The following is a 10,790-nucleotide window of genomic DNA, read 5'->3' as shown; positions in this document are numbered from 1 at the left end:
ATATATATATATATATATATGAGGGGGTGTATGGCCATGAAGGGGGGGGGGGGGGGGGGGGTACGGCCGCACACCCATGTGTACGGTTGTACACTCCTATTGAAGGAGTGTTTGGCCCTATTGACTTGTTATGACTTAAGGTAACTCATTCCTAAGCTCAAACCTTGATTGTATTATGCTTAGAACCCTCAAATAGACCTTAAATAGTGCTAAAAGATAGCAAAAAGGAGTCTGACTTTGATTGAATTGAATTCTTATACAAGTTAGAAATTTCAGGTTGTCACAGGCAGTAACTGTATTTGTACGAATGTCCGTTCACCGTGAATATCAGGTGCTTTGCGGGTTCAAAGATCGTTGAAAAGAGGAGACTGGTCAAGAATGTTAATGTCGTTGTTAGACCTTGCAACTCCAAAAAATGAATGTCATATCCATAAATCCTGAGATGCAACAGCTTCTAGGATTTACTTGGTTCACCTATATCTCCTCGAGTGAATTGACTACGCCATGCGGTTGGACATTTTTCCCAAGCCACATGTGTACAATCTAGAGTCCAAAGCATACCCGGAAATTCATTCTTGTTTTCATGAGCCAAATATAATATCTCAATATCACGTGGAATAGGTTTACACAAATATTGTTGGTGAAAACCCCATACACACATGCACAAAACCAATCTACATAATCAATTGCGGTCCTCTCGGATACTTTCAAGTATTCGTGGATGTATCAAATGCTATACAGTATCCCAAATACCTAAGCGCAGCTGCACACTTTTGTATACTACTAAAACTCATTATTCCTCTAGTATCGGGTTTTTGTTTTAAAATATCAAAACAGGCTTCTAAAGCATTACTAATATGATTGGGTGTTTAGGATCGTCTTCGCCAACACGAGGGAGCACGAGTACAGAACACCACAAAACCTCGGGGTGGTGTGCACGAAAATTTTTCGTGTCCACCCAGACCACTACCGGGTTCATGGTGAGCATACCACTCAGCCTTATCTAATAAAAGAGTAGGTTTTTTTATTTTGTCACATGTTAGTTGCTTCGCCACGTATCATTTTTAGCCATTTTCTTAGATTTTTTGATTTTTCTACATTACTTCGAATTACCAATAGATACGCATCCCACTTATTTTCGTTATTAATCAGGATCAATTTATATCCCTAATTATTGGGAATCTCACTCCCTTCAAATTTAAAATCGATGGAGCTCTCCTACAAATCAACAGCCACCAAAATCCTAACGCCTTGTTCCCAAGTTCTACTTAATGAGAGAAATGGGAGGATACGGAGGGAAAGTGAGGGGTGTCGAAGAAAAATCGTGTTCCCGAGTTTCATTAATGGAAGGAAAGTGAGGGGAGGGGATGGATTTTTGAATCATATTTTCCTTCCAAATTTTCCTCCCAAATTGGGCGGATTTGGGAAGAAAGTGAGGGGAAGGAAAATTTTAAGTTTATTTTCTTTTTCCTCCTAACTCGGGAACATAAAAACTTAAAATTTTCTTTTCTTTTCCTTTCATTTCCTTCGAACAACACGGAATATTGAATATTTTCCTTCGTCTCCATTTCTTTTTGTCAAAATTTTCCTTCTCGAATTTACAAAAAAAACTAACGAACAAGCCGTAAGTACAACGTGCTTGATGTTCTTCAGATGGATGCAATAACAGAGTAGCTACATGTGCCGATTATAACAAATCGGAATGCAGATGTCAGATGTCGACTTTTCTTGGTGATGCATGTCGTTTTTTCTTGGTTGGCCTTTTCCCTCATGAACTCTTTCAAACTCTTTTACTCTTTCTTCGTTTCTCTCCGGTCTCCATGGTGCTTTAGAAACTCGCGACCACCAACTTGACGATGCATACATATGTCGTTTTAATCATCGCCGGAGATCCTACAATTCTTCTATGTTACATAATCTAGGGGAGATAAAGAAAGTGGAAATTATTTAATGTTCTGCCGCCACCTCCTCCGCCCAAGAGGTGTTTTCTCCGCCTTAATGCGGTGTGAATGATGTCCTAGGCATAAGTTTTGTGACTTCTTAAAGGCTTAAGGTTGTACTTTATTTTACCCTTATTTTAGTTACTTTATTTTTCATTTAATTGTCTTAATTCATTCGGTCTTGAAGATTCACTTAGAAATTGTGATATTCATAACTGTTTTGACTTCTTAAAGGCTCAATCTTTGAGTTCTTGATATGGATAACTTGGATGATTTGTTTCATCTACCATGTGACCGATAAAATGCCTAAGATAACCGTGAATTAGCTACAAATGGTTACATGGTAGGTTCTAATCTTCTGCCTCCTTTGTTCAACCATAAAGATGATGAAAAAGTTCAAGATAGGGATCCCTTCCACTAATGCTTTGGTATCCTCTGTTCCTTTGAGGTTTATTGGCTAAATTCTTTTGGTTTTCATACTTAGATTTTCTTCTTTACCACTAAATACTACATACATCTTGAATAAGTGTGTATTGTTGGGGTTGTTTATCAAAAATGTTGGGGTTTATCAAAAACATGTTGAACAAACGTGTACTGTTGGGGTTGTTTATCAAAACCTTAGATGTACAATTCATGCTTAAATTTCCAAATTACACACACACACACAAAAAAAAAAAAAAAAAAAAAAAAAAAAAAAAAAAAAAAATCAAAACAAAACAAAACAAAACAACAACAACAACAACAAAATTCAAGGGGTGTTGAATTTCTACTATGCATCACTAACTTATGAAGCATTATGGTCTTGAATTAAATTTCAAAATTTAAATCGGTAATTATTAAACTTCTAACATATAAACTGTAAACTTAATATACATATGTTATGTATAGAGTTACTTTCTTCCATGCAATGGTTATGGTTACGTAAGGTAAATGATTGTTACTAATTAAAAAAAAAATCTTAATGATTTCCAACTAAAAGAAAAGTAATTAAAAAAAAAATCTTAGTGATCACCGTATGCATATATTTCTTTTTGGGATAATGACTTGAAAGGGTAACGAACTTTCGACTTTTTTCACATTTAGTCACTAAACTTTTTTTCGTTATCTATTTGCCATTGAACTATTGAAATTGTTCATATTTTACCCTTATGACCGGCTGTTACCGGTCATAAGGGTAAAATGTGAACAGTTTTAATAGTTTAGTGGCAAATAGATAACGAAAAAAAGTTTAGTGACTAAATATGAACAAAATCGAAAGTTCGTTTCTCTCTAAAAAGTTCAATGACTAAATGTGAACAAACTTCCTCTTGTATTATGTTTTAGCAAATTATTTATTTTTGTTAAATTGTAGCAACATTTGTTGATGAAGAAATCTATGAAAAAAAAAACCCTGAAAATATATTTTAAAAAAAAAAACAAAAAACCGAAACCGAAATAAAAAACCAATGGTTTGACATTTTCCAAAATAAAAAATCAAAATTTCCAATCTGATTTTGGTTTTACAAAAAAAATGAACCATTCTCACTGATGTGAATTACAACCATTGGTTTGGCATGCAGAATTTGTGACATCACATAAATACGTAGTTACAACATCGTCTGAACTCGTAATTCATAGTAAGGGATTAGAGTATCATCGCATGAATACGTAGTTACAACATCGCTTGAACTCGTAATTCATCACCTACAGGTTAGGGGCCTGCTGGTGTTTCCACTGGGTTGTCTAGAATAGTTCATGGTCGCCATCTATACTCTGGTAGATGACTACATCGCCACATTGCCGGTTAAGGTTATGGTATCTCCTTTCATCCTACATCACCTATTCATCATCATCTATTTACCTAATTATCATCACCTTTCTATCATCACCTATCTCTCATCATATTATTTCATCACACACCAACTATTTCATCTACCCATGTTTCATCCGCAACATATTTGTAGATATAAAATAAATATACCGTTTAAATCTTTTAAAACATGTATAAAATCGTTCATCCAGCATAGACAGCAAGTATTCAAATAATATGCACACATAGCACGTAATTTATATAAAATACTTCATATCTATGTATAAGATGAAAGTAACTATATATACCATAAAAATCCCATAAATGCTTCCTAACTTCAAACCCCAAGGTTTACTCTACTAAAGCTTCATATTCTCGGCTCTCTAGACCTAGAAGGGTCCAAATTCCTTAACTTCAAACCCCAAAGTTTACTCTACTAAAGCTTCATATTCTTTGCTCTCTGGACCTAAAAGGGTACAGATCTATAACACAAACTTGCAAGAGGGGTTTGAGGCATTCAAAACCCCAAAGATGAAGTGATTCAAGCCTTAACCCCAAAATGGAATCTACACAATAGGGAAGGAAAGGGGTTCATTTTTGTACCTCAGAATGAAGCTCCTTGCTTGAATAACTCAGAACAATAACCTTCCTTGGTCCCTCTTGCTGGAACTCTTCTCCTTTCTTGCAAAATCACACCAAAAAGCTCAAGAATAGCTTTTCCTTTCACTCTACCACAAGCTCGCTAGGGCTCTCACTTATGGGAAAGGTAGTCGCAATTGAAGGCCATAAGTGCCTTTAAATATGACTCGAGCCCAAAGATTTAGGGTTTCTGTCAACAGCGCGGACTCGTCGAGTCCATTCATTAATCCGAGTCACCAGTCGCGACCTTACTCGACGAGTTGAGGCGTCAACTCATCGAGTCTCTCTTCTTAACTCAAAAGAAAAATACTTAAATTATGATACCTGTAAATCCGGATGTTACATTTTGTTTTTTTATTTCATAGATTTCTTAATCAACAAATGTTGCTACAATTAAATAAAAATAAATAATTTGCTAAAACATAATACAATAGAAAGTTTGCTCACATTTAACCATTGAACTTTTTAGAGGCAAACGAACTTTCGATTTTGTTCACATTTAGTCATTAAACTTTTTTTCGTTATCTATTTGCCACTAAACTATTGAAACTGTTCACATTTTACCCTTATGACCGGTTGTTACCGGTCATAAGGGTAAAATGTGAATAGTTTTAATAGTTCAATGACAAATAGATAACGAAAAACAATTTAGTAAGTAAATGTGAAAAAAATCGAAAGTTCGTTACCCTTTCAAGTCATTATCTCTTTCTTCAGAATAGCAATAGGAATGAAGAGCCTTATGTAGGAAATAAAGTAAGACATATTCATGCCATGTTAATTATGAAGATTAATAATACATAAAAATGTTAGCAATTTTATATTAATTTTAAGGCGTTTAACCCTTTTAGGGATATTTACCAACATAACCACGTTAGTTACTCATATTTAATATTTTTACTATTGTTTAGAAAAAAACAACCACAGTTTTCAAAACGTGAAATACCTTATTTAATTGTAAATTATATTTTTCTTAATATATATTATAAATAATTGATTAGTTTTTATTAGAAAATTTTAATTATTTTTATAATCATATTCCACGGATTATAACCTAATATAATATAAATTTCTCTCTCATCTTTTGCTTATTTTGTGATTCCTCTTATTATTTGAGAAAGCACATTCTTGTAGTTTTGTAAGTTCTCTTATTATATGCGGAAGTGGCCTCTTATAATATTAGTGAATTATTGCCCTTGATTTATTCATCTAGTAACATCATATCAATTATTTACTTTGAAGATATCTACTACAGTCCTATTTGACAAACTTGATAACGTCATATCAATTATTTACTTTTGAAGATACGTACTAGTACTATAGTCCTATTTGACAAACTATATTTTATTTGAAAAATTGTTAGTCGACGAACTAGCTTATGAATTACTCGTTAGATTTCAATAAATACATATTTACATGTATAACTAAAATGAAAAATATAGATACAATTAATAACATATTTGAAATATTTACAAAAACAAACTCTTATCAAAAACTAGTTTTCCGATTTTACCAATCAACAAATCACACAATAAAATAACTGATAATCCACCTTATTTTTTACCAAACATAACCTAATCTGTTTGACTAAGTCCATGTTCCTCACCTACTACCATCTTTTTAGGTTGAACGAAAACAACTACACTTTTTTATCTTTTTATTTTTTTGTTTCTTGGTATTGATTTCAGTTTCAGTCCAAAAAAAAAAAAAAAAAACAAGTCCAACCAAAAACCAAATCATTAATACATCTAACTCCTACATCATCTTCAACTTAACCCTAATAAAAAAAAACAAGAATATCAATTAACAAGATACAACATGTTTGAAAAACCTCAACCAGAACTAGAAAGAGCTTCCTGAAGAAGAGGTTGTTCTTGTGAATCATCATGTGAGAAGGTGGGGGGTTTTGGGATCAGACCAAGGAGCTTAAACATTGACTGGTCAGCATCAAAGTCATTATTTGGAGTTGTCAAAAGCTTTTCACCAGTGAAAATGGAGTTTGCTCCAGCAAGAAAACACAAAGCTTGTTCTGGAACCGAAAACTTTACTCTTCCCGCAGATAATCTCACCATTGCTTTTGGCATCGTGATACGCGCTGTTGCTATCATCCGTAACATCTCCCATATTTCAACCGCCTTCATATCCAAAAAAATTGAAAACGGCTAAATGCTAAATATAGGAATGTACTTTCATTTATTTCAATTGTCAGGAAAGTGACGATATTTTCGGAAAAGTTTCACTTTAGTCTCAGAGTTTTTTTTTTTTTGAGCATAAAAGTCCTGACTATTTGGAAAAACACGATGATATGTCATTTTTTTGTTGAGTAAATTACTGAAATCGTCTCTCTGGTTTGGTTAAAATTGCAATTTTTGGTTCCTAACTTTTCTTTTGCACTTGGATCGTCCCTATGCTTTGATTTTGTTGCGTTTTTCGTCCCTTACATACATAAAGTTAGGGACCAAACGTGCAATTTTGACCAAACCACAGGGACGATCTGAGTGCAAAATAAAAGTTAGGGACCGAATATGCAATTTTAACCAAACCATAGAGACGATTTCAGTAATTTACACTTTTGTTAAAAGAAAAAAAAAATTGTTAATTTGAGCGAAAATGAAGTAATCGCGAGTTTTATGTTCAAAAAAAAAATGGGATTGAAGTGTAACTTTTTCGAAAATATTGGGATTCTTGTGACAATTTCTCTCTTCTTTCTGTTACAACATTGCACTATATTTTTTTTTCTTATTAATTTTGAAAAATCTACCCAACTATATCTATCTCCATGAAATGTCAATTTTTTTTTTAACATTTTGTTTAGGGATAAATGCAAAGAATCGGAAGATATTTTTGTTTTGTTTGTATTGCAACATTGGGTTATTTATTTAAAGAATTAAGGAATTGTAAGGTAAATGATATAGGGTTAATCTTATGAAAGACCTTATATTTTGTGTTATTTCTGGATTTAAACCTCAACTTTATTATTTTACCTGAAAAAGTCCTTGAAATTTTTCTTTTTTTTTCCGATCTGGCCCGTTTCGTTATTTTTTTCCGAAAAAACTTGTAAAATGTGAGGGTTTTTTTCGATAAAAATTAAAAAAGTTGAGGGTTTATTTGGAAATAGTTAGAAGGTCGAGGGTTTTTTTCGGAAAAAAAAAATAAAAAGGTGAAGGTTTTTTCGGAAAAAATATAAGGTCTTTTTTGGGAAAAAAGTAAATATGAGGTTTAATCTGGAAAAAAACACAAAATATAAGGTTGTTTATGAGATTAACCCAAAATTCTAACAACTTTTCCTTGAATTTGCTGAAAAACATTACTTTTTTTTTCTACTACAACATTGAAGTTTTATTTTATTTTTTTCATATTAAGGCATTGGGGTTTACAAAATCTACTCAATTATAGCATTGTAATTTCAAGTTTTATCTTATTAGGAAATTATGTTTTGAAAAACAACCTGTTTATAGCATTGAAAATAGTTTTGTATTTTGAATGACATTTTTATAATTGGGAAAATTTTAAATACAATGTTTCTAATAAGAAGAGATAATAGTACAACTTTTTATAATAAACAAATAAAGAAAGTTGCCTTCCTATTTCATGCAGTTAAACCTTTTGAAAATAGGGATACTCTCATAAAAGACCTTATATTTTATGTTTTTTCTGGATTAAACCTTAACTTTATTTTTTTTTTTTCTGAAAAAACCCTTGTAGTATTTCATTTTTCCGAAAAAACACTCACTTTGTCCTTTTTTCTGAAAAAAAAAACCTCACCCTTCTAACTTATTCCTAAAAAACCCTCAACTTTTTTAGCTTTTTCCGAAAAAGCCCTCACATTTTATAAGTTTTTTTGGAAAAAAAAAATGACAAAGGATGAGATCAGATAAAATGAAAATAACACAAGGTCTTTTTCAAGAAAAAAATAAACTTGAGGTTTAATCCGACAAAAACACAAAATATAAGGTCTTTTATAAGATTAACCCTTGAAAATATTAAGAATCTTTGATAGATTAACCCAATTACAGCAATGAAAACTACTTTGTAGTTGTATGATAATACCTTTTGATCTTCTAAAGGTGTGCCTTTTACAGCAACAAGTGCATTAATTGGAACACTTTCAGGGTGAGAAGGAAGTGTAGCCAATGTATGCAACAAACCAATCCTATCCTCTTCAGCTTCACCAAGCCCTATTATTCCTCCTATAAATAAAATCAAAAAATTATAAACAAAATCAACTCTTTAACCTAATAATTCAACCAAAAGTACCTGAACAAACATTAATCCCTGCTTCACGAACATGCTTGATGGTTTCCAATCGTTCATCATATGTTCTTGTTGTAATCACATTAGGGTAATACTCTCTTGATGTATCAAGATTATGGTTGTATGCTGTAAGCCCTGCTTTCTTCAGTTCTAAAGCTTGTTGCTTTTCTATCATTCCTAAAGTACAACACACCTCCATTCCCATACCCCTGTAAAACCATTACACATAATCAGATTTCATAAGGTATTTGTAGGTTAAAGATAAGAGATTACAAGTTATTACATACCTTATTTCTTTCACATATTCAAGAATCTGTTTGAAGTTGGTTTTCCTTCCTATGGTGTCTCTCCATGCTGCACCCATGCAAAATCGAGTGCTTCCAGCCTCTTTTGCCTAACAAGTGATAGTAGAGATATGTAAGAATGTGAATTCTTGTGATTAGAATAAATTGGGTGTAGAAAATGAATGGGTGATTAGAGGAAATGTTAAATGTTAAATGTACCTTTTGTGCTGCTTCCAGAACAGCGTCTTTGTTCATGAGCTTTTGCGCTTTCAATCCTGTGTCGTATCTAGAAGATTGGGGGCAATATGAACAATCCTCACTGCATCCGCCGGTTTTTATGGACAGAAGTGTACATTGCTGAACCTCCCTGAAGTTTTGAGCATGTCTATGAACTTGAGCCTGTGAGAAAACATATTTCATAAGGAAGATTACTCAGCAAATCCATCATGCTAATGGTGATAGCAAGAATAACTTTAGAAATTCATATCAATCATTAAACCTAACAACGATACGATAAAATCGGGATGTGTTAATTGCATTTCTGCTTAAAAAGCTAAGATAGGTAAAACACATAAACGCTTTAATCACCAGAATAGATAAAATCATAAAATGTAAAGAGGGAAAAGAGAATACGCACTCCATGAAAGAGAAGGTCGAGAAGAGGAGAATCGTAAACGGACTTAATCTCTTCTTTTTTCCAATCAGTTCTCGGACCTTCTCGTATCGTTCGCTCCGCTTCCACAGCCGCCGCCGACGAGGAGAAGTGCAGGGAGCGCGGTTGCAGATCCAACATTGATGAAAAAGCTCGTCGATTTGGACGAATCGACCTGATTAGAATCATCTTTTTTCTCACTACAAAGAGAACACCACCGATTGATAGACGAAGCAGAACGAAGGTTGTTGATGATGCAGAGTCTATGTTACCGTTTGCTTCAGTCTCATAGATAGCTCCGCCGTCCGTACTGATCAACTACCTAAAAGAGAGCACAGAGGCCAAGTTAGAGGTGACGCGAGCAAAGGCAATGATAACTTATTAATCCAAATTAAATAATTAAAATATTATAACTTCATGGTTAGGTGAGATTTTGTTGAAATGTTTCAACTTTCAAAAGTGTATTTGTTTGTTTTTTTTAGGATGGAATAAGAATTGTGTTTTTAGAATGGAATAAAAATTATAAGTTGTTTGGTAATACCTAAATGATTTAATAAGTATGACTGATTAAAAGTCTAAAATGATTCATGTTGTTTGGTAAAATTGTTGAATAAACGTGTTAAATGAAAACGATTAACATTCTATTTTTTTGCTAAATGAATTATTTATGTTTAATAAAACATTTAAATAAACTTAATGAATTGTAAATATCATAGAACATCATAAGAAATATCATGATGATAATCCATAAAAATATACTAAAATCCAAATTGAACATGGTATGTTGCATCTAATTTTTATTTTAAGGCATTTGAAAATAAATTATTAGCAATGTGATCATGAGAATTGGTCATATATCCATGGCTTGAGAGTCCCTTTCTAAGTTTTGTTCCAAAATTTCTCCATCTAGTACTCTAAGAGTAGACATGTTCAAAATACATTAATAATTGATCGTAAATATTGTATTTCCATGTAGAATTATAGACCGTGAAACATGCAATTATTTTGTTTCTATGTATTGGAAAAGGATAAGGAGTCGTTTGCTTTAGAATTGGAAATCTTGTTTTCAAAATAGCATAAGCACAGTCAATAACATTACATTTATGAGTTTTATATGAGTACGATTGAATCTTTCTTTTTTAGTCAATCGACTAGCCTATATCTTATATTACGGTATGTAGTCATAAATCTATGAGTGTTAATGTATGAAGCGTCACAAAGGTGATATTTTTATA

The 10,790-nt window shown here is 32.6% G+C and overlaps 1 protein-coding gene across 1 annotated transcript; it reads right to left on the bottom strand.

The window, feature by feature from the left end:
• Positions 1 to 6,084: 6,084 nt before the first annotated feature.
• On the bottom strand, positions 6,085 to 9,924 carry LOC111888027 (biotin synthase, mitochondrial). The gene is made up of 6 exons (XM_023884145.3): positions 9,541 to 9,924; positions 9,123 to 9,302; positions 8,907 to 9,013; positions 8,623 to 8,828; positions 8,416 to 8,555; positions 6,085 to 6,500 (listed from the first exon to the last, which is right to left on the bottom strand). Exons 1-6 carry the CDS (start codon positions 9,742 to 9,744, stop codon positions 6,198 to 6,200), a joined length of 1,140 nt encoding a protein of 379 aa, XP_023739913.1. The 5' UTR covers positions 9,745 to 9,924; the 3' UTR covers positions 6,085 to 6,197.
• Between the last annotated feature and the right edge of the window lie 866 nt (positions 9,925 to 10,790).

Source organism: Lactuca sativa, chromosome 2 (assembly GCF_002870075.4).
Source record: "Lactuca sativa cultivar Salinas chromosome 2, Lsat_Salinas_v11, whole genome shotgun sequence".
In the NCBI taxonomy this organism is placed as follows: Eukaryota; Viridiplantae; Streptophyta; class Magnoliopsida; order Asterales; family Asteraceae; genus Lactuca; species Lactuca sativa.
The sequence above is the reverse complement of the archived record's forward strand: the minus strand, read 5'-3'. Positions and strand labels throughout refer to the sequence as shown.

Coding starts and splice junctions, on each gene's coding strand:
- LOC111888027 (XM_023884145.3), bottom strand. CDS start 9,744: ATGATTCTAATCAGGTCGATTCGTCCAAATCGACGAGCTTTTTCATCA. Junction 8,829..8,906: donor GAATATGTGAAAGAAATAAG/GTATGTAATAAC, acceptor ATGGTTTTACAG/GGGTATGGGAATGGAGGTGT. Junction 8,556..8,622: donor AGGGATTAATGTTTGTTCAG/GTACTTTTGGTT, acceptor TTTTATTTATAG/GAGGAATAATAGGGCTTGGT.